Consider the following 26595-nt stretch of genomic DNA (forward strand, 5'->3'; position numbering starts at 1 on the left):
CTTATGACGAAGCAGGGCTGGGTACATGGGGACCCCATCTCATTCTACCCAGCTTCGATTGGTCACTTTGCATCTCTGTCTGTCCTGCATACATGTCTGTCTAGGGCAGACCCAAGGTTGCAGGCCTGGAGACAGAGTTCTAACAGGTGTTTCCTGGGCTGGTTCTCAGCTGAGATGGCAGCCTTAGCATGGGGTCCACTTAGTCACCCACCCCCAAATTATCCCACGTTAGGATCCCTAATTCTGCCTGCTGGAACTAGTGCCATATTGAGGGGCAATGGCAATCTGCTTGTGAAGGGAGGCTGGTTGCACCAAGATGCAGAGCAGTGAGGTGCTCTCAGTGACCTGGGATGTATGACCCTGCATATCTTCTTGTCCTCTGGAGAGGAAGCTAGGGGAAGAGGGGACAGGAAAGGCTTCCCTCAAACTACCACCAGCTTCTGTACTGAGCAAGACAAAGAATAAAGAACAGGGATGGTGACATGGAAGGTCTCCCCAGGAGAGGCAGTGCACGCGTGCATGTGTGTGGGGGAACCAAGCACCCTTCATCATAATACACCTCTCTTTGTACTCTGGAACAGCACCATCCGACGGAACTGTATGTGGTGGTAGAAATGTTCTGTATTCGGTGCAGGCAGTGGCCACCTGCCACATGTGATTGCTGAGTAATTGAGATGTGGTTAGTGCGGCTGAGGAACTAAATTTTCCATTTTACTTAATTTAAATTAATTCCAATTTAAATGTGAGTAGCTGCACGTGGCTAGTGTGATCATACTGGACAGATGGAGGCTAGAGGGATGATGGGGTGTGGCTGTTAAGACCCAGACCACCTGGGTCCAAATCCTGGCCCTGCCTCTTGCTGGTTGTGTCCCCTTGAACAGGGGTTCCTCCCTCTCCAGACCTCAGGGCCCTCATCTGTCGATGGGAAGATCTAACGGAGATGCAGACCACGCCTGGCCCGGTGCTGGCTTCCCTGCTTGTGTGCCTGCTGTCCTGCTTCGAGCAGCCACGTGCTGTAGAAGCGATGGGCAGGGCTCCCTTGGAGCAGCTGAGGATGCTTGCTGAGGGCCCCATCCTGGTGGGTAAACTGCCCAGCCCCAGGGGACACACTAGTGGGGAAGTTCCCCCGCTCATACTCCTACACCTGAACTTCTGCTATGGTACCTGCCATCCTTATTCCCCTCCCTCTCCAATCAGAAAGGGGCACAGACCCCAGCGACCAGACCGCCCAAAGCCCTCATTTACAGGAGACAGAAAAGAGGCCCAGAGATGCTGGGTGACCTGCCTGTGGCCATGGGCAGCAGGACAAGAGTCTAGGCTTCTGTTGCTGGTTGACGATCTTTCCCCAAAAGGGCATGGCTCTAAGTGTCCAAAATGTCCCCTGATCTCCCAGACACACCCTTCCCTACTCCGAAGTTCAGTGTGAGGCACATGTGGGGCTGAGCCCCTCACACACCACTCGCCCTGACCTCCCAGGGCCACACCCCCTGCCCCCTGCTGCCCTGCATCTCAGGCTGATGCTCCCAGGCCTCCAGGTTTGGCGGGACGACCAGCCAGGAGTGGAAGCCCAGCCCCTGTGGAGCCCCCTCCCACAGCACAGAAGCCAAGAGGACAAAACTCTGTTCCTAGTGCCTTCTCTAGAAAGCCCAGCTGTCCTTACAACACAGACGCCCTCAAGCACCCAATATACTCACGCTGTACTCGGGGTCTAGGACAGGCTGGCGGGCCCCCTCAGGGGAAGAGCAAAGGCCCATAAAACATCACTTCCTTCAGCTCTCCCCCTCCCCCTCCCCCATTGCTGCAGGACCACGCCCACCTCGGGTGAGGGTCCCATGACTCCCCGTGACACGGGACCTGGAGCAGCCTGGGCATTTGAGCGGGCATCATTGGGGGCTCTGCCTTGAGTCTCTGAAGCCCACATGGAGAGAAGGGAGCATTTAACCCTTCCAGCCCCAAACCCCAGGATGACAGCAGACCCAGACCCAACAGCACATCCAACACGCACGTCAGAAGGGCACCGGAACCAGAGGGAGTGGGAAGGAAGATGGGGTCTAGACAGGGGGCAGGCGGACCCTGGGCTCAGAGCTCCATCCCCTCCCTGGGAGAGACAACCCAGAAGAGAAAGAAGAGAGGGAGCAGAGGGCAGGGTCCTGCTTCAGTTCTTTCCCTCTCCTCCCCTCTCCCTCTCGGCACCAGTGAAACACGTCATTTCATCAGAAACAGGGCTGCATCCTGACCCCGGATGCAGGTGAATTTGAAATTCAGCACCTGTAGGTTGCTTAGTGAATGGATGTATGTATGCGTGGGTTCTCGTTAGGGGTCCCCCTGCCCCCCAGTGCAGCCCAGCTCCCGTGTTCCCAAGCCACTCACCTGGGAATTGATAGCCATAGCTAGGAGCAAATCCGGGGTAGCCTCGGCCATAGGTTGCCACAAAGTTGGGGTAGCCTTGAACACAGAGAGAAAGACCACGGTTGGTTAGTGCGGCTGCCTCGGGTGGGGGGACGTCCCAGGGAGGGCAGGAGTGAGGAACAGCCTGAGTTATTTTCCTCCACAAGATGATCTGTCTCCCGCGAGGGTCTACCCAGGGCCTAGGTAACCCCTCGCCTGTGGCTGGGGGCACTGCTGTCAACCTGCTGGTGATTAGCCTGTATTTGGGCAGAGAGACCCCCAAAGCCCACGGACTTTCTTGAACCTGCAGAGTAAATGCCATGTATTAGCTGTGGATCCCAGGCCTGCGCCTGGCGCTGACATTTGCAGAGCTTCCCCTGAATGTACTTTACCTTAAAGCTATTGACAGTAGGAGATTAAAGTCCTTGTCGTGCCTCCTCCTGACGCGGCAGAGGGGAGCACCAGCACCAGACAGAGTACGAGTACGTGGGGGTCACATTTCAGGGGCAAAACTTGGGGCTGAACCTCTGCCTCTGGGGAAACACTGGGCCTAGGGAGCCACAGCCGGGGGAGGAGGGGTCCGGGTCCCATGTCCCACCAGGGACACTCCCCGGGACCTTCCCAAGGCCCTGGGAGAATGGTGAGAGCCTGGCTGTACTGAGCACACACCACGAAGCAAGGCCCTAACCCAGAGCCTCGAGCCGCGACAGGCACTTCCCAGCGAGCATGTTTCTTTGGGGCATCTGTCTCAGCAGGTAACTTGGGGGGTGACTGGCCAACTGAGGACTGTTTGTGGAAACTGCTGCTGGACTGGGCATGGGGTGCAGAGGAAGACACTGGCAAATTCTGGTGCTCCTGTGGTCTTCTCTGATCTGTCACAAACCCCTCGTGAGATGCCTCTTCAGCTCCACCCTTTGCCGTGTCCACTCAGGCGCTCATTCTTCATGCCCGGCCCCCTGATTCATGCAACAGAGAAAGCTGGGGTAGCCTTCTAGGACTGAAATCCCACTGGCCACAGGAGATCCACAGCTAATACCCCCGTTTCCAGCCTGCCAAGCTCTCTTTGCCTCCCTGAACTCAATGTACAGGAATCACAATCTGGTAAAACACCATCCTGGCCACCCTCCCACCTGCCCTGGTCCACTGGGGCCACTGGGGCAGAGGCAGTTCAGAATCTATTCTGGTGTCAGCGGCAGAACCCAGTGCCTGCCCTGCAACCCCCACTACCAGCCTGAATTTTGCTTTGGCCTCCGAGGTGGGCGCCCGTGGTTGTCTCCGGCTGCCCCGTGCCTGAACCCCCTTCTTGGTGTTTGAGTCTTGGAGGGAGGCCTGCCTCCCATCACTGAAGCAGAAACGCCTCCCTCCTGCTCTTGCCGGGCTTGGCAGCTGGGAAGCTGACCGTGAACCTGGGTTGTGCCACTGGAAGTCCTCCTCAGGGTCCACTGGGGCCACTGGGGCAGAGGCAGTTCAGAATCTATTCTGGTGTCAGCAGCAGAACCCAGCGCCCACTGGTGGCAACAGTGGCCCCCTGACCAGGTCATTCCTAGGCTGTCCCTTGGCTGGGCTGGGCTGACCACCCGGCTCCCCAGTTCCTGCCTGTTCCCCATTCTTCCTTCCAATGATCTTCTTTGATTCTTACGGTGGCCAGAGTTGTTCCTGTTGCTTTGTCACCAAAATGCTGGTAGGAGGCTGCCCTGATGGGTACGTTTGGGGCAGTCTCCACGTGCTCCAGCCCTAAGGCTGATGGTGGCATCTTTCCACATGTTATCTCCGTGGTTCCACACAGTAACTTAAACACCCTGTGCACAGGCCCTGGGGGGGCTCATCATTCACCTCCAAGGTGGACTCTCACACGTCACAAGCATGTTCTGACCCTGCAGGGAGGGCTGAAGGCCAGGATCATCCATCACATCCCAGCTTGGCTGAGTTAGCTTGCTGGTCTTCCTGCTGCTTGTTCACAGAGCTTTTAGCCCCAGAGGCCCAGAGATGGGACCCACTCTCACTCTCCTCCCTGTGTCTGTTGGTGTCATAGCTTCTGCCTTGACCCGAGGATCTGTCATCAGACCTGGGACAGAAGCTGGCTGCACTGGACATCAGGAGACAGGTTCCAGCCCTGCCTCTGGCCCGAGGCCATGCCACTGGGGTTCTCCCTTTATCTCTGGGAGCTTCAGCCTTCCAATCTGTAGAAGGCTCTGCAGGTCCCATGCAGCACTGATGGGCCCCCATTCTCAACTAGACCAGCTATGGCTCCTTTCTCTTGCTTCCACCAGAGCCCTCTCAAATCTGCAGTCACAACTCACTGGCCAATTCAGTTGCATTTACACCTCAAAAAGGGCTTGCTGCTTTTTCCTCCCCATGAGCTTCCCAGCACTAGAGCATAGCTGGCAGGAGGGTGACCTGGCAGCTTTGGCCTGGCTGCAGAGGGACAGACCCCAGTGAGACGCTGAGCTCTGGCACCTGATGGGGGAAGAAGAGGGACAGAGGGACAAAGAAGAGGGACAGAGATGGAGACTCAGGCGCCTTGACCGGACACAAACGTCCTGGCTCCTTCCTAGGTATTTATTTCATGGCTGGCCAGCCCAGTTCTCCAAATCAATCACCTGCTATCAAATCAGATCTTTCAGCACTAGATTTCTTACCATTATTTCAACAATATTGGTAAACGGATTATATGCAAACAGCCAGATCACTGCTGCCTAGGGGCTTTCCTAATGAAAAATGACTCCTTTGCCTCTAATGCTAGCACTGGGGGTCTTAAATATTTTAGTGTTAATGTGACAGCAAAAGCGTAAGCCCTTGTGCCACCTTCGAGACTCCCTAAAGGGCGGGTGGGGCGGAGGGCAGTGGACCACCCAGTCCCTCCCTGATTCAGGTCACCAGTACAATTCCATTGTATCTGCTTTCTTCTGGGCGCACTCTAGAGTCTTTAACAGGAAGGAAGAAAAGCATGGTCAAGTTCACCCCAATCTGGGGCATCACCCCTGTCTTCCCGACACGTCAATATTGTCTCCTGTACTACAAAGTGAGAATTTGGCATCTGCCCAAGTGGGAGATCTTAGCTCCACCACCCGCCCCCCATCGCCGAGCATCCTCTGGGTCAGGCAGATGAAATCATAAATTTATAATACAACATTACTTCAATTTTCCTCTTCATTTACTTCTGTGCAGCCCAGCTCTGCTGGAGCGGCTCACAGCCCCAGCCACACGGGGGAAACTGGCTGGCTGCATATCAATAGCACATTACAGCAGACCCACGCGGACGCTCCATCAAGCCACATTACGGTGAGATGACCCAGCTGCCACTTCCATTAGCAGCCGGGCCCCTCCTGCACTGGCCACTGCACCATTTATCTGCTCCAGTACTCTGGATGCCTGATCAATCCCACAGTAATTATCTCTTGTCACTCAAGAGAAAAAAACCAAGCCTTCTGCGTGGATGGCCCCCTTTCCTACAGACAAGCCTCCCACTGTGGAAGAAAAAGGAAAATCAGAAATCAATAAGAGAATCTGAATTTGCCAGGCAGCTCATTTTGGGGCCCCCTTTTTGGGGATCCTGGCTGAGTTCTCAGAATCGTGGTTCTAGTGCTTTGCTCCAACCTTAAAAGATGTGTGCATTCTAGACACCATGTGACATCCTCTCCCGGGCTCTGTTACTCAGCTACTCAGTCATGGAAAGCTGCTCCCACCAGGCCCCTGACTTAAAAGAGACAAGAGACAGGGCTGTTTATGCAGGGAGCTGGCCAGCATGTGACCAACCTGCCGCATGGTGTGCAGAGCGTTACCTGGGGCACCATGTCGGCTCTAGGAGGGCTGCATACTGATGCAACACCAGGTGCCAAGAGCCCTTCCCAGGCCAAAGTCTACAAAGATGCTCGGGCCCCCAGAAGCATCCGGAGTTGCAGGGGCTCCTCCAGACCTGTGCTGTCCCATTACATTTTGACTTAATTTAAATTATATAAAAAGAAAACTTGAGTTCTTCAGATGCACGCGCCACATCTTAAATGCTCAACAGCCACGGGCAGCTAGTGGTGACCATCCTGGAATCTTACACATCACACAGGATCTTTCCATCATCGCAGAAAGTTCTAGTGGACTGTGCTGTGCTAGAAGGAAAACAAAGAGCTGAATTTTGAGTCTCCTCTGTTTACCAGCAAACAGCTGAACAAACGGAGACTTCCCTGGGAATGACTTCAACAGATATTTGGGGGGAAGATAAATCCCAATTGAAAATGACAAATGAGTCTAGGCATGTGGCCGTATGTTCTAGCCAATCTCCTTTTGATCAGTGAATGCCAGCAGATTATAGCTCCTCATCCCGTCCAGAGCTATAAAAAAAAATTTTTTTTTTCTTTTTACTTTCATTTCAGAGGGGCTTAATGTCAGGGAACACTGGGACAGGATTTCACAGGGGCTTCTCAGCCTGAGGGCTAGTAAGAATGCCTCTGGCTCTCTTTAGCTGGTCAACAGTGTCTCTCCACTTCCGGGCCTCAGCAAAGAGGTATCTCTCTACCACTGGCATCAAACACATTAAATAGTGTGTGCCCAATGAGGTCAAGACAATTAGAGGCAGTAGGATTATGTGGCTGAGGGCAGAGAAGGCCAAGAGGAATCAGATGTATCAACAATAATCGTGTTTGCTTTTATTAAGTCCACTTCCATTAAGAAAAACCAGAGATTCTAGCGCATGGGGCCGGGTCACCGTGGGCACCTCTTTGCTGCTGTGAGGCACTGAACCAAGTCTGAGGGCTGCAAAAATACCTTCCCTGAGGGTCTTACTTGATTCTGGTTTTGTCCAGCTTAAAGGCAGCGAGAACTGGCTTAAGGATGACTCTCCCTCTTCACTCCTACATTTTCTTAAAGGAATTCCCATCGGGCTGATTATTCTATGATTCTGTCAAAGGCTATGAAAGCTAAAACTACAACAGCTGTAGGTTTCCTCCCAAGGACGTTTGCAGCCATATCGAGAGAGATCAAGAAAGAATCACTACGTGACTACACACTCATCACCCTCCTTTTGACGAGACCTCCTGAAGTATGAGGAAAATCTTACAGGGTATTTAAAAATTAGTTCCACAGTTTCCAAGTCATTTATAGACCAGTGTGTCTGTTGTCTCACTAGACTGTCAGCTCCCCGCTATCAGAGACCTCACTCTCTGCTGCATGCTCAGCCCCAGAACAAGGCCTGGCACTTAGTAGGTACTCAATTAATATCTGTTGAATGAATGGATTTAAACGCTTTCATGGTTTGTAGTCTCACTTCTGAAAATCCCTACCTGTGTCATACATTTTTCTGCTCCTTCAGCAATGAAAGTTGAAATCACCGAAACCTCATCTCATCCATGAACTTAAAAAAAATGTGTTTCTGCGTGAGCCAAGTTCATCAGCCAGATTGGTGGTGGTGGCGATGGCAGTGATTCTAGGACTGATATGCAGGCCTGGTGCTCCAGGGAGGGAGGGACCCAGGTGACTGATGGGGTCATGTCAGGCCACCTCCCAAAGGATTAGACTCAGCTTGATGCCACCACTTTAGAGGGAAGAAGCAAGAAGCACCCCTTTCCAGTCACAGCGCCACAGATGGCACTCTCCCCACCAGAGTCCAGAGGACCAAGGGGCCAAGCTGTGCCAGTGGGCGAAATGGAGGGCAGCCCTGGGAGTGTCTGGCAAGTGCATCAGAGAAGGCTTGGCGGAGAGCCCAGCCTGGCTGGGGAGGCAACGGGCCAAACAGACTGTGTGTTTGTTCCCTGGGTGCTGGTCTGTTCCCCCTTCTGTCTGGACCTCAGGCTGAGCTGGTTCCTGACTCGAGGCACATTTTGGGACCTCTCAGGAGGCGATGGCCTCAACATAGTAGCTGGGGGATTCAGGAGGGCTGGGGGCTGATGAAGCCTGGAGTCCTGTGCACGGATCTTGTGGGGGGGGGGAGGAATTCAAAGATAATCCAACTTCTTTGGCTGGGATCTGAACCAAGAAGGAGGCTGCAGGTACCACGGCACAAGTCACACCTGAAGGTCTAGTCATGTTCTTGGTCACTGGCAGAAACAGATCCCAAGTGGCAGGATGCCAGACACCTACTTGGGAGGTGAGTTGCTCAGGGCTCCCCAGTACCTTACGAATAACAGCTTCCAGGTTGAGTTTATCATTGATGGGAAGACACACTTTTTTTTTTTCATATTTTAATATCCTGAAAAGTGGGATCTATCTCACAGTCAATGTATTTTTACAGCATGTGTTTTTTTCTTTCCGAATGGTACATGAGGTGCATTTTACCACCCATGGCAGTTTGAATTTGATGAAATTCAGCACTGACTGGGCACAATACAGTTTCATTTATCCTCAACAGCCCCATGAAGTTGAGGGTTCCCATATCCCTCTGTCCCTAAGGACAGAGAGGCTGTCACTGGCCCCAAGTCACATAGCTGACAAAGTGAGAAGTCCAGATCCCCTGAGTCCAGAGTCCCGAGCTCTTTCCCATGGTCCACCGTGGTGGAGCCAGGCCAACAGCATCAGTGCCACCCGCAGAGCTCCCTGCCTGCTGGGGGGGGGGGCAGGGGACGAGACCCTCTGTGACCTTTGCAGGGCTGGCTGGGGCACAGGGGTTCTGCCTGGTGGCAGCCTCAACCAGCGCTACGTGGGCAAAAGGCAAAACCCTTAAGCGGCAGGGGTATGGGGGATGGAGGTGAGCTGGGGGAGGTTGTAACTCAAGAACTAATAGACTCAACCGCAACCAATAACTACTGCCTCTTCACTGCAGCTCAGGGAAGTCATCACTTGAAACGTGAGAGAACAAAGTTGCAGCAGATGAGTAAGCACCTGGTACTCATCACCTACCCATCCTCCACGAGCAGGAGCCAATCAGATGCTGTCTGGAGAAGCACAGGGACCACGCAGGTCTGCCCACTCCCAGCCGTGGTCAAAGCCAGTCTGGGGCCCCTCCGCCACCACCCCTCCTCACACACGCCCTGCCTGGACCTGCCCCAACAGCAGCCCTGTCAGACCCTCCCATTCCAAGCTATTCCTTCTGTCTGCATGGCCCTTGGCTTTCTGATCCTCATCCCAGCTGAGATGTCACCTCCACAGGGAGGTGTTCTCTGATTCTCCTGACTGGTTTCCATTCCTCACTGTGTGCCCATAAAGCACCCTATAACTCTCTCCATTACGGTCAATTACATAGCTGCATGATGAGCTGGTAAGTGTCATCTCTCTCACTAGACCACAAGCTCCAAAAAGGCAGGGCCCACATTTGGGCCAGGCACGCAAGTAGGTACTCAAGAACTATTTGCTGTTGAATGTCTCCTGCAGTCAACGAGGCCCCTGCCTTGGCTCCTGTTATGACACCACTGGTCTCTGGAGCCCCAAGCCCTTGCATGGCATCTGGGGAGAACACAGCGGCCACACCTTTGCTTTTTGGCAACTGAGATGAGTGAGCTGGCTTCGCTCCACACGTCTGCTTCCGCGGGGGGAAAACCAGTTCATCCTCCCCAGCAAGTGAAGGGTATCAAGTGAGATGCAGAAAGGTGGAGGCACTTCCTGAAGATTTGGATCCCCAAAAGTTTCTCATTTCATGCCTTACGGACTTCATACTCATCATTTAAAATTCAAGATTCCAAAAGCCAGTGGGTGGTAAGGGGTTCAACTCTTTTCTTTAAGGTTTGATTTTAAATTTTGAAACTAGTAATCCATTCAGAGATTCTTCAGGTTATACAACATAAGCTAAAGGTCACATATAAATTATCTTTTAGAGCAAGAGCTATTCAAGGTGCCTTATAGCCAACTGGGAGACAATCCTCACTGATGTTTTTAAAATTAATTTTTTTATAGTAATTAAACTAATATGTAGAAATACACTTAGTTTAGGCTCTTTAACTTTTTCTATCAACAGGTGCCTTCCTATATATCATACTATTTTAATTACCGCAGCTTTGTGCTATGTTCTGATATTTGGTCAAACTTACTTTTCTCTCATTTCTCTTTTTACAACATTTTCTTATTTATTCTCATGTGTTTCTCCTTCCAGGTAAGTGTTAGAATCATCTGGCTAACTTTTAAAGAATTACAATAGGAATTTTCTTTGAAACTCTGTTCAAGCTAAAAAATTAATTTAAGAAGTAACATTTCAGCCATTTTCTCATAGCATCTCTTTCCAATTTTTTTTTTAAGTTCCTCAAAATAACTTCACCTGCCTTGTTATTTCTTCAGACAAATAGATATAATTCTTCTTAAGAATTTATAAAACCAATAAAAATTTAATAAATTTAAAACTGAGCCAGGAATGATTTAAACAGCTGCAAATCTGAAAATACATAAAGAGCTTATCAAACAATATAGAAGAGGGACTCTTCGTCAAACCAAATGAAACCCATTAAAACTAGACAGACCGTGTGCCTGAATGGAATTTCACCATTAACTACCATTTATCCCATTTAATTAGTCTTTTCCTGACACACAATAACTTGCACTAAAATACCGTTCTCTCGCCTTGAAATTTCTAATTACTGTTGCGACCCACACCACCATGCCTCTCCACTGCTTTCTCCATCTTTCATGCCACTTAAGCGGCAAGATTTTCAATTATCTACGCAGGACGAACAGAAATACCTTTAAGGAAGGGGCATAATATGCAACTCAATTTCTCTAAAAGCCAGGAGAGATCAGTTTTCGTCAGAACAAACACACTTTGTCTTTCATCATTTTTTTTTTCAAAGAAAGAATAAAACAGGTTATTTAAGACATCCATTTAAATGCAAATTTTGATACCCCAAGAGAAAAATGTTAATCGTTTAAACAGACAGGATTATCGCCCACCCTTAGCACGTTCCCTCCTCTCCCAAATTTTAGATGATGTAGCCTCAGCCCACACCAAGTTAAGCCAGCCAGGAGCCCTTCGGTCTTTTAAGAACTCCCAGGCAGTAGAGAGGGGCTGAGGCAGAGATAGTAACTTTTCCTCCTTTTGAAAAAGGGAGTGGAAAGGAGAGAAAATAATACCAAGTACCTTCCATGAGCCAGGCAGGGGACAACCTGCCTGCCTATCTATCTATCTATCTATCTATCTATCTATCTATCTATCTATCTATGCCCATTTAATGGTCATAACTGTCTTGCAAGAGGGATGATCACCCTCATTAACAGAAGAGGAAACTGAGGCCCAGACAGGTAAAGCAGTTTGTCCAACTGGAAGGTGACACAGTCCCCAGGGTCTGGCCCAGACTCACCCAGCATCCCCATGCCAAGCATGAACGCATCCATGGTGTAAGGCAGTCCCCGGGCCCGGCCTCTTGTCCCAGGTGGGAACATGACTTCCTTCGGCTGAGCCTTCTTACATTCTACCTGTTAGACAGAAAGGCGAACAAATGAGATGCAAATGAATTCCATGTAAATGTCAAATGCAGAACTGATCTGGTTATTGGCTAGGTTATTTTTAGCCTTGCTCCTTACTCACTGTAAAAATAGCCGTGCCAGGTAAATGGCCTGCAAAATAAATATTGAAGAAAACGCACCACTTGTGCAAATCCTGGTTCAGAAAAACCTACAAGGATAAGCTGCAGTTTGGAGGGGCGGCAAGGGCGGCAGCTGAAGACGCACAGGTGTGGGCTGAAGCTCAAACTGAAACCTGCGCAGGAGGTGTGAGAGGAAAGGAGGTAGACGATGGCTGAGGGGTGCGTCTGCACCGGTAATAATCCATCGTGATCCTCTGGCCCTCTACGTGTTTACAGATTCCTCCCAGGCTCCATCAGGTCAGTGACTCCTCACACAGGCCATCTGATCCCATCTCTTAGTAAACAGACAGGTCAGTGAGTCTTAGCTCCATTTCACAGATGAGAAAACTGAGCATTAGAAGGCTCGTGTAACCTGCCATAAACCACATCCCAGTAGGTACAGACCCGGAAGCTTGGATTTTTGAAATTTCTAGGCGGGTGATGCCACCATCTCCATAAAACCTGCCCCAGCACACTCCTGAGGGACGTGATAAGATTCAACACAGATTACTAGTGTCTCACTTTGCAGCTCCGTCTTCAAGTGGCTGCTAATCTTTCCTTTTGGTTTCCCCCCGTGCCTCCAAAATTTCTTAATCCTATTCTGCTCACATCCAGAAGTCATTTATTTAACAACCTTAATGACACTTGACACAAGCCCCAGGAAGTAAGGAAAGGTGTTGTCTGCTGAGGTTCCTACACTGTTTTCACTAGCGTTCCTTAGGTCCTCGCTCAGTGCTTACTTGCTTTTAGTTTACAGATGGGTTTAACTAGAATTGATAGCTGGTAATCCATCCATTGCTGATGAAGATGGGGTGCAGCAGGGTAAGGCAAGGGTGCTGAAAGCTGCAAAAACTAACACCCTGGCAGCCTGACAGAGATGGAGCAAAGACAAGAATCTGGTGTCTTATTTACAAAGCAGTCTGGGGCCATACGGTATAGGAGCCAAAACTCCACATAGCTCAACAGCTGCTGCGGGTGTCACCATCACACAGAAAATTACTACTGCTCACAGCGTGTTGGAGAGATGAAGAAAAAGTTAAACTGCATGCAGTATTCTTCATGTTAAAAGGTACCTACCTGGGTTATCCATTTTGGAGATATTCTCAGTCCAAAGACTTTCATTAAAAAAAAATTTTAGTGCTTACGGCTAGGGAGAAGCTTTAATTACCCAAAATATTAACTCCTCTTTCTTCAAAGACACTGGATCACAGGAATTACTCTTGTGCTTTAAAGACTGATAACTATACATGCTTTAAAAAAAATGGACAAAGTAGTTCAACATTCATGACTGATATATTTGTATAGGTTAAATGGAGAGGAACATCCCCGAAGAGAAATGGGTAAAGCACATGAACCGGCAACGCAGAAATGGCTAATGAAGAATCGTATGTCCCTAAACAAGGCCTGTCTTTCTCCCTCCACACTGGCCGTGATGAAGAATTACTTGATGTCACAGTCCCTGAGAGTATAGGGAGTCGGGGCGGAAAGTGTTTTTCTGGAGTGCAACCTGATGAAACAGCAAAAGCCACCAGTGACACATCCTGTGACCTAGTAATCCTACTTACAGGCATTTATCCTGCAGGGAAGAGGCTATTCACCACAAGCATTACTTAGAATATCTTTTTAAAGGAAATAACCCAAATGGCCAAGAACAGGGAGTTAGGCCGCGTTTGGCTCATCCAAGTAGATTGAAAACTATGCAGCTATGGAAAAGCGTGCCGATAGTAACGTGCTGGTACTGGGAAACCCTCCGTCCCGGGCAAACCAGGAATGGTTGGTCACCCTAACTGCAACGGATGGGAGGGAGCAAGTTACAGTGGTTTCGTGGAAAATAAACAAGTATTTATATCACATAGGGGAAAAATACTAAAACATCACATCAAAGTTGTCAGAGAGTGACTCTGTTCTTTACTTAAACTGTGTATTTTGTCTCTGTTGTTTATTCCCTAAGTTTTCTGCTCTGAGCATTACTGTAGCAAGTGGGGGCAGGGGTGATTCAATAAACTCATCAGAATTGGGTCTTTTATGTCTTTTATTTTGGGGGGCAAGGAGTAATGACTTTATTCGGAAAGCCAGCAGACTGAGAAGACGGGGGACCGATAACCTAGAGAGCCATCTTCAGAACTGGGTGTTTTAGACTGCCCGGGGGTGACAATGTGCTCCTGGGGTCCAGATCCCATCCCTGGACCCAGAAGCAGTCTGAGAAACCTCATTTGCAAGAGTCTGGGAAGATGGGTGCGCTCTGCAGAGGCAGACAGATAATTACCTAACGCCAACACCGGGATCCAGAATAATACGCTAACCAGCTCACTTCCTAATAGCCCTATCGGTGACAATCTACTGCATTGTCTTATGAAAACCTGCTGCCTGTTTCTAGGCAACCTGATCAACGAAAATTTCAGGTTTATACAATTTTCATTTAGGAAACATAAAGGTTAACTGACTGTAATGGGAGTATTTTAAACAAACCCACCTACTCTTCCTCTCACTGAACAGGGCTGGCAGCTCCGTTTAATTCTGCTCTGTCTTGGCTGGTGCTGTTCTGGGCAGCCCCGGCTGTGTGGGTTCTGTCAACCCCCCGCCGTGTCAATCCTGAGTGCTCCCAGGGGCCGGGGGCGGTGACATGCGCACTCTCTGGGGGGGACCCTCCGCATGTCCTGGGCACTTGAGTGACAGGGCAAGGCAGCAGTCGCACCAGGGAGCCTGGCCTGGCCTGGCCTGCACTGAAGGCTTCTCGAAGATTTCTCAGAACCAGGAGGCCTGCCCACCCAGCCCCCACCTCCTGTGATGACCTCGTATGAAGAAAGCACACAAAAGGGGAAAGAGGCATAGCTATTCTCTGCCTGTACCCTTGCAGCAGGTCAGGGGCTTGCTGAGAATGAAACCAGCCCTTCGTCCATCAGACAAGCAGCAGCCTCATCTCCCCCGTCAGACTGAGAGTTCTCAGTGCAGGGACCAGGGTCTGCCCCCACTTCCGGGTCCCTCAGTGATGTTCCATACAGAGCACAGAGCGACTTACATGCTCGTTAGGGTCAAGGAGATCCCACCTACTTAACGCCGCGCTGCTGGGGAACTCAGTGTGTCTGGCAAGTGCCAGGCAGCGGCGGGCAGAGACACGTAAGACAGCGCTCCGTGTCCAAGAGCCGTCAGTCTTTGAAAAGAGCAGTTCCTGACTGCCTTGTTCCCTAACATTAAGGCAAGTGCTCATCTGTCAACCTGCCCCTTGTCACTTCCGGGCCCGTCAGCCTCTGGAGCCTCTCGAGTTAGACCACATTGGAATCACCCTCCACCGCCGCTACCCTCCCACTGCAAACCGGAGAACTTGGCAAGAACACCAGAGTTACAGTCAGTACCAAAACAGGGGGAAACCAGCCCATCTCTGCAGCTCCATGCACTTTGGTCATCCGGCCGCACGCTGTCCCAGTTACCTACTGCTGTGCAACAAAGTCTCCCTGGGCAGCGGCTCTGAGCAACAATTAATCATCCTTCCTGGTGGTTCTGAGCGCTAACTGGGCCCAGCGGGGCTCTTGCTTGTGGCTGCTCATGTGGCTGTGGTCAGACGGTGGCTGGGGCTGGAGCCAGGGGAAGCCTGGCCTCGGACGAGGTCCAGGCTGCCGTCTTCCCTCATCTGGTGGGCGGTGGACGCTGCTTCGGTAGGGACTGTTCATCGTGGCTTCTCCATGGTACGCAGTCTTCTCCCAGCACAGCAGCTGAGTCCCGAGAGGGAGTGTCCAAGCATGAGCATCCCAAGGGACCAAGACAGAGAGGCCAGGCTTCCTATAACCCGGCCTCGGGGCCACACTGTTACCTCTGTCACGGTCTCCCGGTTACACTGCGCCAGCCTGGATTTGGTGAGGGCGTGAGTGCTGAGGCGTAGATCACAGGGGTCATCTTTGAAGACTATCTCAACGGAGAGCAGTGGGCAGACAGGACAGCGGGACCCTCAGTGACTGGCTGGCTGGGGGTAGTGGGCACTGAGGGCTGCCTTCACCATGGGGTGCAAGGCAGGGCACAGATGCTCCTCCCGGGGCAGCCCCAGAGACACCTGTCTGGCTCCCCAGTAGATAGAAGCAAAATGAGAGTGCTTCTCCCGGTGATCAGATATCCTGCCCCAGCTGTTTCAGTACCGCCCCTCTTATGGTAAGACCCCCCTCATGTATGGTGAATGCTCCCCACCACCCACCTCCAAAGTATGGCAGCTCTGGGTGGGGGTAGAGTCTGAGGAAGGAAATCTCCCAGTCCTGGGTCTCCAGGCTCCACCATCAGCAGCTCAGCGCCCAGCTGCACGGCTTCTCACCAGGTCTGCCATCGCTACTGACTCAACCAGCAGCTGGAGAAAGCATTCTGGGTGGAGGGCAGGAGACTGAGCAGGAAATTCCATCTGGATGTGTGCTTGTAAGAAACCTCAGAGGCCACTTGTGACCAACTGCTCACACCAGGAGGACGGGGTCTCCATTTTCAAGTTTCACCGCTGGCAAAGCCACAAAGTAACCCCACACCGGGGGCCAAATCCCAAAGCTGTGCCAACCCCCCAGAGGTTAGATGGATCTGTTTTAAATTCCAATCTCCAAATATGCTGCTTTGCTTGGCAAACTGGCCTTGGAGGAGAGGGTGTGGCTTCCCTGCAGCCCTGCGGTGATGGGCTCAGAAGAACGGCCGGGCTGAACCCTCCTCAACGACCGGACAGCTAGGGCAGCGGCCGACGGATCGGAGGCTGCTGTGGGTGTGACGTGTGGTCTCTGACACTCTCTGCAGGCTGCTCAGTGGGGTGGGGTGTCCCTGCGCATCAAGGTCCAAAGCAACTCAGCAAGGAGGTCTACTGTTTCTAACTCTCTATTTAGAAATAATTTCAAACCTGTAAGAAAGATGCAAGGATAGCTCGAAAACCAGTGCACACCCTCTACCCAGATTTGCCTGCTGTTAAAGTTTTGTGGCTTCTGCTTTATCACTTGCACGTTCTTTCTCTCTGACTCTATGTATTTTTTTCCTGAACCATCGGAGAGTAGCTTGCAGACATTACGGTATGCACTTCCTAAATATGAAGGCATTTCCTTACATAGCACAGTATAGTTAGCAAACTCAGGACATTTAAATAAAATAAATAAATAAAATATTTTTTTATCTAATCTGCCTTCCATATTCTTATGTTGCCAGTGGGCCCAATGACGTCCTTTATAGCTATGTGTCCGCCTTCTAGAATGGGAAGCTGAGGCCCAGGGGTGTCACATGCGGTGCCTGCAGTTCCAGAACCAGTCCATGCCTGGTGGGGCTGGGTTTAAACCCAGGTCTGTCTGGTGCCATGCCCCAACCAAGGCAGTGGGCCCCATGCCACCTTGTCTCTGGTGGTGGAGGGAGATGCTTGGCACTGGCTTTCGGAGAAGGCACTGAACTTCTTTGGGGACAGCTTCCCTGCAGCTACTCCCAGTGGCCGCCCTCACCCCACTGGCCCGCAGCCTTCGCGGAGGCAAGCTCCCTGCTGGGCACCTTTTGGAAGAGGCTGGCAGTCTGAGGAAGACGCCAAGGTCTGGGAAGAGAAAAGGCTCTTGTTCTTGCTCGGTCTCTACACAAATGGCCCTAGTCAGCACGTGCCCCGGGGCCCGGAGGGAAGCCTGGCCCGGCCTCTGCCTGGGGAAACCCAAGCCCTGTGCCTGTGGCCTTGAATTACCACCCAGGACAAGGAGGCTCTGTGTGGCCTGAAGAGGCCAGTGTTTGCGGCTCCACTTCTTACCCCAGACAGGCCATGTCAGAACCGATCCACTTCTCCAGGGAGAGAGGGGACCATTTCAAAGGATGAAAGTCCACGGCGGCTCAGAGACCAACCTGGGCTGTCTGGCTGGCAGGAGGGGCGGGGGGTGGCTGTAGGGTCAGGCCTCTCGGGACAGGCAGGCGCTCAGGTAGGATGACTTGCGGCATCTGCCGTGGGCACTGTCTTTCTGTGAAGCTTCTGGAAGGACACAGATGCCTGACCACCAGCATCTCCTCTGACTGAGGTGGCACCTCCTCCTCAGCCAAGTGCCGGTGGGCTCCAGGCCAGCACTGCTTCTCTGAAGCCCCAAGCTGATCATCTCCTCTGGTCCTCAGGCTCTGAGCAGAAGCGGCGATGACACCCATGTGTAAAGATGCAGGGGTCCTGCCTCCAGCTAGCAGCTATTCAATCTCTCCAGGGAGGTAGGAGGGGTGAGCCGCACCCCAGAAATCACACACAGCTCCCTGCTGCGGCGTCTCCAGCCACAGCCTTTCTTCCCCTGCCCGCGACTCTCTCTGGCCCTCCCTGCCAGTCATGAACCTTCCTGGAGACTCCAGGGGGCTGACCCTTCATGGGGCTCTTGACCCCACGGAACCTGCACAGCAAGGAAGACAAACCCAAGTCCAGCTCCTCAGGGAGGAGCCGAGTCTACTGTCCTACCCCGTGCCCTTGCCCCGTGCCCGGGGTCGGCCTCGAGAGCATGGTGACTACAGAATGTGTTAGAGGACGTGCAGATGCTACAAACTGAAGATGGGGACCCCGTGTCCAACTGTGACTCTGAGTTTCAAGACGGCAGCAGCGAGCTTCTGTGGCCCACTGCTCACCCCAAGGAAGCCGGCCCTGCGAGACAGCTATGGAGCGAGAGCTGAAGAAAGAGGCTGAAGGAGGACAAAGCTTGGGATGTCAAGCCTGTAAACAACCTCCGTCCCCCTGGCCAGCGGCAGGCAGGCAGGACTCACAGTCCTCCCAGCCTGGGCGCACACCTGAGACAGACCGACAGACCCACTGCTCTCTGTCTCACTGAGTGACCTGCGGAGTCAGGTCACCTCCTCTCTGTCATAACACCCGTTCCAAGGTTCCCATTCCATCAAGTCGCTCTACTCATCCGGGACCAAAGGCCAGATGGACTCATGACCGGCGTGAGCGCACAGGCACGTCATGTCGCTGGATGAGAGCGTGGTGTCATGGGTGTGGCAGCAACCACGCCCCGGCAGTCCTGGCAGCTGCCCTGGGGAGCCCTAGCCCTTGCCTCCAGCAGGGAAGGGTGTCACCCACCCTGCCATACCTGCCCTTCCCCGGAGCCAGCTCTTCTGGCCTCTGTAAACGCAGAGAGGATGCTCAGCTAGTGAGACTGGCAAGGAAGCAGAAGGAAGTTGTGTGTTCCGTCCCTGCCTCCTCCCTTCCCCCGACATCTCAGTCTGGCTCTGCCCTTGTAGACAGGGACCAGCATGTGGCCACACACCAGAGGACCCACTTGTACCGCAGAACTTGTCCTGTTCCATTGCAAAAGGGCCCCCACAGATAGGGGACCCCCACGGAGTCTGAGGAAGAGGGGTTACTGTGCAAACCGAAATGGAAATGCCAGCCCGGGAGTTGAAGGCAGCCAGCAGAAACATCTACTTTCAAAGGACACACCCTTGCTGTGAGTGGCCCAGACCCATTTGTGAGAAGCACTGAGAGTCCCCTTGGGACATAAAATCTTGACTCCACCTCTCCGGCCAGCAGAATTACTCATTACCCTGGGGAGGAAGGAACATATTCTTCACTGAGCTTCCCACATGCTCGGCACCGTCACGACATCCTCATGTGTGTGTCTGCACACATACATTATATGATGTTGAATATCTGTCCATGACGTATACACAGAACACATGTAAAGCACACTGGCTGGGACACAGGAGTCCTCAGAGGATGCCCACTGTTGTCACACCCCCATTAATCAACTCCCACTTACTCTGTGAGTTGGCCTGATTCACCCTACAGTAACAGTAGAAAAGGAAACAGAGGCTTCGATGAATGATTTGTCCAAGGTCACAAACCCAGATAGTAACACAGCCAGGATTCAATTCTAGGTCCCCCAATTCAAAACCCCTGCCTCGTCTCTAGGCCTCTCTGGCCAGCCCTTCCCTCCCTTCCTCTATCCAGCTCTCAAGGCCCATTTGGAAGTTACTCCTTCAACAAGGCCATCCCTGATCCTAGTTCTAGAATTAATTTCCCCACCACTTCCAGAACTAATTTCATCCACTGTTTCCTCTGCTCAGCATTTTATTAAGATCAGTGACGGTGAAGTGAAAGAGATCATAAACCAGTCATACTATCAGCCCCTCCTACTCAGCAGGCAGGGCTGGGAGTGGACACAGAGATGGATTCAGTTAGGGCGCAGCTCTCCCTCGGAGGTGTTTAGAGTCTGGGCAGGGAGTGGACAGGAGCTGTTCCCGTACCCCGTCTGAGACGTGTGCCCCAGTGTCCGCCGTAGACTTCTACCCCGGCCAGATCCAAGGGCAGGGCCTTGCTGGGTCCCCTGTAGTCCAGCCTAGAGGACAAGGCTCCTGGCTTCCTGTCTCCACCCCACTGGTCAGCTCCCAGCTGGGGCCACCTGCCTGACTTCTCTGTGCCTCATTTTTCTCATCTGTAAAACAGAGTAACAGGGGGGGCCTGCCCCATAGGGCTGCAGTGAGCTGATATATTAAACCAGCTAATCCTGTAAGTGCTCACACTGGGTAGAGTTGGCTGGGTCACACCCGACTGCCCTCCACGTGGAGCCTAGGTGTGAGTCTTTGAAGGTGGTTAAGCCAGTCCACGTCTGTGCTTAAAATGTAAATCCCAAAGCCTGGGGGAGCAGAGAAGGGAGAAAGTGCCCCCCCCCCCGCCCCCGACCAAGGCCAGCAGGCCTGGGCACACTGCAGCTGACTTTCTCCCTGACCTCCCCAACCTGCCGGCTGCCTAGGCCCGTCTTCCTGCTTTCATCAGCAAGGGGCGCCAAGGGAGCTTCCCAGGCCGTACTATTTGGGGGAAGAGCTGATGGTGGCAGCAGCAGCTGTTCTTTTTATTTCTGGGAACCTGCAAGGGCATTTCAAAGTGAAAAGACACCTCAGCCTCCAGCAGGTGTCTAAATTCTGCCACAAGCTGGGTGTCCATCCCAGTCCACGGTGGGCTTTGCCAGAGATGCTGCCCGGGGCCTAACTTCACTTTTCAATTCAAAGGAGAAGAAAATAAACGGGCAGCTTGAACATCAGCTCACGTCCCTGGGAAGTCGGGCGGAGCAGGTGAGCACAGTCAGAGGAAGAAAAGGCCCCGCAGGAGGGGTGCAGGCTAAGGGGAGCAGCTTCTTCCAGGGGCCTCCAGGCCCCTTCCCGCCCCTGCACCCCATGAGTGGTGTGAATGGGGAGGCAGGGGCAGAACACGTGGAAAACCGCAGGGGCCCTGGGCACTGAGATCCTGAGAAGGATGCTCTGCTCTCCCCAGCCTCCTGCAATGACCTCACCAGAGGACAGAGGAAGGACAGACGAGCCAGAACTCAGGCAATGGGGAGGCCACCTCCCCGCAGGCCAAATTACTTCTGCCTAAAAAGCAACAAACATTTACCACCCAACCACCACAGCCTCGCCTCCCCTCTCTGCCACCTCCCACCCCCGCAACACACAGATATCTCTGCTCCAAGAACAGAGCTGATGCACAAACGGCCTGTGCGGATGTGTGTGCACATGCATGCGTGTTGGGGGTTGGAGGGCCAGACCTCTCCCTCTCCCACATAAACACAAGATTCATTTATTAAGTGCCTCCCTGGCATTTCCTTTTTTTTTTTGCCTTCATCCTGCTTGCTTAATATTGCATTTGACATTCTCATTTTATAAATGGTAACAGAAGCAGAATGGATGGCTAAAATTAGCTTACGAGTGAGAATGATGCTACAAATAGGATGGTGAACACAGAAGCCTGGTTAATTCCATCCACGTCACCCACACCCCGACCCCTACTTTTGGGCTGGTTCCCAACTGAGCTCTCGGTCCTCAGGATGAGAAGGGGCAGCTGAGGGAGGGGACACATGCTGGATCACTGGGGCACTTTGCTACGGGTCAGCACCCCATGCCAACCCCAGCCTGGGGCCTCGTGGACTGCCTGGTCCAGCACCACAGTGCCATGTCCGAGAGGCCAACCCAGGACTTTGCTCTCTCACCTTCCTGCCTCCTCCCAGCCAGAAGCCCCGGTTCAGGGGGTTAATCCCCCAAGTGTGCCCCAGATGAAGGTGGCAGGCTTGAGATCCCACAAGGCTTTGATCTCAGAAGTGGGGTTTTCAGAACTCCCCCAAAGGATGATTCAGCCAAAGGGCCTGAGTCAGTTTCCTAGGACCTAGAAAACCCCATCTGCGGGCCCCTTCTGCTCTGCTCTGCAGGCTGTGCGCTTTCCCGCTCCTGCAGGACCACGGCCAGCTGGAGCATCAAGAGGGCTTACCTCACCTGCTCCTGCCCTGGAGACTCGGGTCCCCGACCCATCCAGGTCTGCACACCTGCATTTTACTGACTTATAATCTGTGCAGAACTGCCTTACCTTACAATTACATCTTTGTCAATAAGATGATTCAAAGAATAATGAGAATGGTGGTGATAATGAAGACACTAAGAGACCTATTTCTCTGATAGTGCGCGCTATGCCGGGTGAACCCTTCGCCGGCCCTAACTCCCGCTGTCTCTGGGTAGGGGTCGCGCTACCTGTCTTACAGAGCGGGGAGCCAAAGCACAGAAGCCACGTGACTTGCCCAAGGTCACAATGAGTAGCGATTAGTGACTGCCTTGTGGGGCATTCAGCAGTGAGGGGGTCGTGGCACCTCTGTTGGGAAGGCCTCTTGGGTTGACAGCACCCCATTCTGAACATTCCTTCACACCCCACCTGCTCAATGCTTGGAGCTCCCTAAGACAAGAGGCACTGATCCTTTCTGCAGGCCGCTACCCCAAACCCCAACATCTGTTTGCTGTTCCCCCTGCCTCCCCAACCCCTGTCTAGTAAAATGCTGACTTGACAGGAGTGAACCTGGGTGACCACTTGGCTAAGAGCCTTTCCTTGGACCTGTTGAGATAAGCAGACCACCTGCTCTGAGCTATATCGGTTTAGGCCAGGAGTCGGAAACTACGGCCCGCAGGCCAAATCCAGCTGCCACTTGTTTCTGTAAATGAGGTTTTATATGCACACAGTCCTGCCATTGTTTACATGTCCTCAGTGGCTGCATTTTGCACTAAGATGGCAGATTTGAGTAGTTGTGACAGAGATGTACAGCTTTGGAAGCCTGAAATATTTATTATCTGGCTCTTTATAAAAAAATAATTTGTGCCTGGCTTAGGCCAAATGGAGGAAACTTGCATTTACTAAGGGGGTTTTCAGGAGGGCTGATCCCTTCAAGGCTTCCAGATTATATATACCCGCCAACAGGCCAAGAGCTCCCAGGGCCAGGAACTCAACCAGGACATCCTATGAGCTGTCAAGAGAGGAAAGAGGTGCAGACAGGAGAGGTGCTCGCCAAGTCACAGGATCACCAGTGGTGGGTCTGGGGTTCAGGCATGGGCCCACGTGTTCCAAGGTCCTGGGTGTTTCTAAATGATCCGGCAGGGGACAAGGACTTGGGGACAAGGACAGGCGACAGCACTTAAGGATCTAGCCCATCACCCAGTGGATGATCCTCACAAACCTGCTATCAATGCTCCGAGATCCAAGTCTCGGAAGCCCTGGAAGTCAGGGAAGGCCTGAGCACTGAGAGCTTCCTCGGGAGACCTGGTCTGTGAGCACACAATGGGGTGTACAGGCGTGCCCAGAGACCCAGACTGGCCTGGCGATTCTGGGCCAGGCTGGCTTAGCCAGTACCATGCTCTTCAGGCCTCAGGCCCCTCACTCCCGGGTTCCTTCCTGCTGACAGTGGATACGTGATTTATGATCCAAACTCTTGCATTATCTCATTAGCAGTGATCCTTGCCTGGTGCATCTCTGACTCTAAGGTGCACACAAATCACTGAGGATTTGTCAAAACGCGGATTCTGATTCAGTACATGAGGGGTGGAGCCTGAGACTGCATTCCTAATGAGTTTGCAAACTGCTAAGCAATTTTCATAAATCAGGTCGCCTTAAAGGAACAAGGAAAAGGACTTTTTAAGGAATTCTATAGTAATCCTTGTATAAAGCAAATAGACACTTGTACCTTATACTCACCAGTCAAATCAATCCAGATTTTTCAGTGATGAAGTTTGCTTAAGGTGGCAGTAGGGTATAGTGGGGAGAAGCCAGGGCTAGAGCCAGAGCGACACAGGTTCAAATCCTGGCTCTGAGCTCCACTGTTCCCCTCTGTACAATGGGACAACAACTGCACGTGTGTGAACCGCCAACACAGGGCCTGGGGAACGCCGACGCCCTGCCGTGGCACAGGTATGGGGAAAGGCTCTACTGGAGGAGCCCCCGCCAGGCAGTTTTCTAACTGCACCCTGAGCTCTCACCCAGTGAGGCTGGTGTTGCCTCCCGACTCCTCTGAGGTGGGGACTGAGCCAGGCCTCCAAGGAGGCCCAGGCCAGGGCTCTGTCGATTCCCACCTCCCTCACTGCAGCTGCCAGGGGGCCCTGGCAGGCTGTGTTGGCAACTAATCAAGCAAGTGTCCCTGCTGCTTCAATCAGGACCCGCGGTGGGAGGGAGGTGTCATCACTGCACCCTGGCCGGTTCCCGGCGTGGCTGGGGAGGAGACCCCTCTGGACGGCCTCCAGGTGGCTCTCGTGTACGCGTCTGTGTATTTATTGATAAGGAGCCACGTTTGTGCTTCACTCCAACTGTGCCAGGTCGGAGGAAGGGGCTGAGTCTCATGGGTTGGGTCCTGGGCTAGGGTGGCAGCCAGCTGCCCTCAAGCCCTGTGCTCACCTGCCTCTGGCGGGTGGGGAAGAGGCCTGAGGCCAACAAGGACTCCTGAGAGGCTTGGTCCTTTTTCCCAGTCGGGAATCTGGCCCCGAGAGAGCCCTTGTTCTTTGCCCTTCTCTTAGGAGAGCTTGGAACCACAGGGGCCACAGCATGGCTGAGTGGGAGGGGGCGCTCAGTGACCCTGGGAGGCTGGAGCCCAGTTAGGTAACTTGGCAAGTCCCTTTCAGCCTGGAGGGGGAAACAGCTGACTGGGTACAAACATGAGCTTACTCATTTTCTGGGCTTGAAATCTGGTGCTGCCACTTGCTGACTGTGTGGCCCTGTGCAAGTTGCTTGACCTCTCTCTGCCTCACCTTGCTTATCAGTAAAATGGGGATAATAATTAGTACCCACACCAGATGTGTGATCATTAAATGAGAAGAGATGCATAAAGCAAGCATCCAACAGAGCACATAGTTAGCTCTCAAAAACACTGGCTATTCGTGGGATCTCTGTGTGGAGGTGCCAGGCGAGGCTTTTGCCCATCTCCCTGCCACCACCACCGGGAGGGCGACCTCCTTAAGGCTAGGCCTCTATGGGGAGGGAGCCAGAGTTCTTGTGGTTCCAGCTTCCCTGCAGAAGCACCTGTGCCTGTGGCTGGCTGTCCTCGACATCAGAGAAGGGTCCTCATTTTTAAAAATGCCCAGGGATCCACCCACCAACTTAGATGGGAAACGGCTTTGGGAATTACGATGTGCCTCCCTGTCATGTGGTCCCTCAGCTAATCCCTTGTTCATTCCACACTTACTTACACGGGGCCTACTGAGGGCCAGGCACAGGAGTACCCAGTACTGAGTACTGAGTACTGATTAAGGATCAGAAGAGCTGGATCCCTGTCCTATCTTTGTGACTAGTCAACAGTGAGCCCTCTCCTCTCAGTGACTATGAGAAGAAGGGAGGTCCAGGCATGTGTGGGGGCGGGGGTGGCCGTGCAGCTCTCTGTTCCTGCTGAATTCACAGACTGCAAGGGTTCCAGGAGATTTGTCTTTACAGTTTCCAAGCATAGTCCAGTTTACAAAACACTCCTACGTACATTCTCACAACCGCCCGTGTTTCTGCTTGGCAGTCTCTGCGTTCTCAGAGCCTTTCCGAGCTCTCATTTGAATTCTGTCCACAGCACAGTTTAAATTCATTTCCTTTTCTTGGGGCCTCAGAAGTAGAAACCAGGATCACAGGATGCAAAGCAATTCAGGATTCAGGTTCCTCTACCGATGCACTTTAAAGTCCACCCTTCTCCGGAGGAGGGGAGCTCCCTGGAGAAGTTCTTTCCCTGACGAGGATGTGGACCATGGCGAGAGCTAATGTGTATCAAGCCTGACCCTGTGCTTTTGCTCGTGGTACCTCCCCAGGCCCTGGCAACCCCACAAGGTGGTCATCACAGGCCCTGTTACACGGGAGCTCAGCGAGGTGACCTACTGCTGCCCTCTCCCAGTCCCCATGAGGGCTGGCTGGGCACCTGCAGGGAGACCTCCAGTGGTGCCTGTGATCCTGACCACTTTGCCCCCACCCACTCCTCTTGCCCACTTCGATTTCCGTTTATTCTTTTAAAGAACAAGTACCAGATTCAAAAGAAAATAGCAACCTCACTCAACACAGTTACCCACACCTGCTCTAGACGGCCTCCACCTGCGTGGAAAAGAAGGTGACATATGCAAAAGAGCGGGGACAATGGCTGCAAACTTCTCTGGCTTCAGGCCAGCCCACGTTATCCTTCTGGGGCTGAACCTCTACCTCCCGACTGTCCCCTGCGTCATCTGGGGGTTCACCTCCCCACCCCCAAGCTCCAATGACCGTCTGGACAGCTCACCCGGCAGACAACACCTTAAGGCCGGTGTGCCTTCACCGTCCGGGCCTCTGTTTCCCTGCTGGAACAGCGGGCAGAAGAAAAGCCCTCTCCTCCTTGCGTCTCAGGCGCGCTGCCAAGCCAGTCAACAGTGAAGGGCCGCACATATGCACTTGTGACAGCACAGCGAGGCCTCTTGCCAGTCTACATCGGGCCTTCCCGACGAACCGTTAAGTCCTGGCAGGACAGGAATGGAGGCTGCCAGCGCCCTCGGCTGCCCCCTC

General features: G+C 52.6%; 1 protein-coding gene and 1 long non-coding RNA gene across 12 annotated transcripts in view; one reads left to right on the top strand and one right to left on the bottom strand.

Annotated features, from left to right (window-relative positions):
• Positions 1-26595, bottom strand: part of MSI2 (musashi RNA binding protein 2) — a 379910-nt gene that overhangs the window by 48389 nt on the left and 304926 nt on the right. For all 10 annotated transcript variants that reach the window (XR_004326623.1, XM_032498440.1, XM_032498445.1 and 7 more), the window contains 2 exons: positions 11595-11709; positions 2371-2445 (listed from right to left, as the gene is read on the bottom strand). Coding sequence is in view for 9 of the 10 variants with exons in the window: in XM_032498440.1 (XP_032354331.1) it covers positions 2371-2445; positions 11595-11709 (190 nt within the window). In the remaining variant the exon portion in view is untranslated. The remainder of the gene's footprint in view (positions 1-2370; positions 2446-11594; positions 11710-26595) is intronic.
• Positions 1034-25354, top strand: LOC116669277. 2 transcript variants are annotated; one of them, XR_004326625.1, is made up of 3 exons: positions 1034-1311; positions 12117-12120; positions 25343-25354. It is a non-coding gene; the product is annotated as an uncharacterized LOC116669277 (long non-coding RNA). The 2 variants fall into 2 exon arrangements; XR_004326624.1 differs by lacking the exons at positions 1034-1311; positions 12117-12120 and adding exons at positions 13398-14427; positions 19503-19504.

This window comes from Camelus ferus, chromosome 16 (assembly GCF_009834535.1).
Source record: "Camelus ferus isolate YT-003-E chromosome 16, BCGSAC_Cfer_1.0, whole genome shotgun sequence".
NCBI lineage: Eukaryota > Metazoa > Chordata > Mammalia > Artiodactyla > Camelidae > Camelus > Camelus ferus.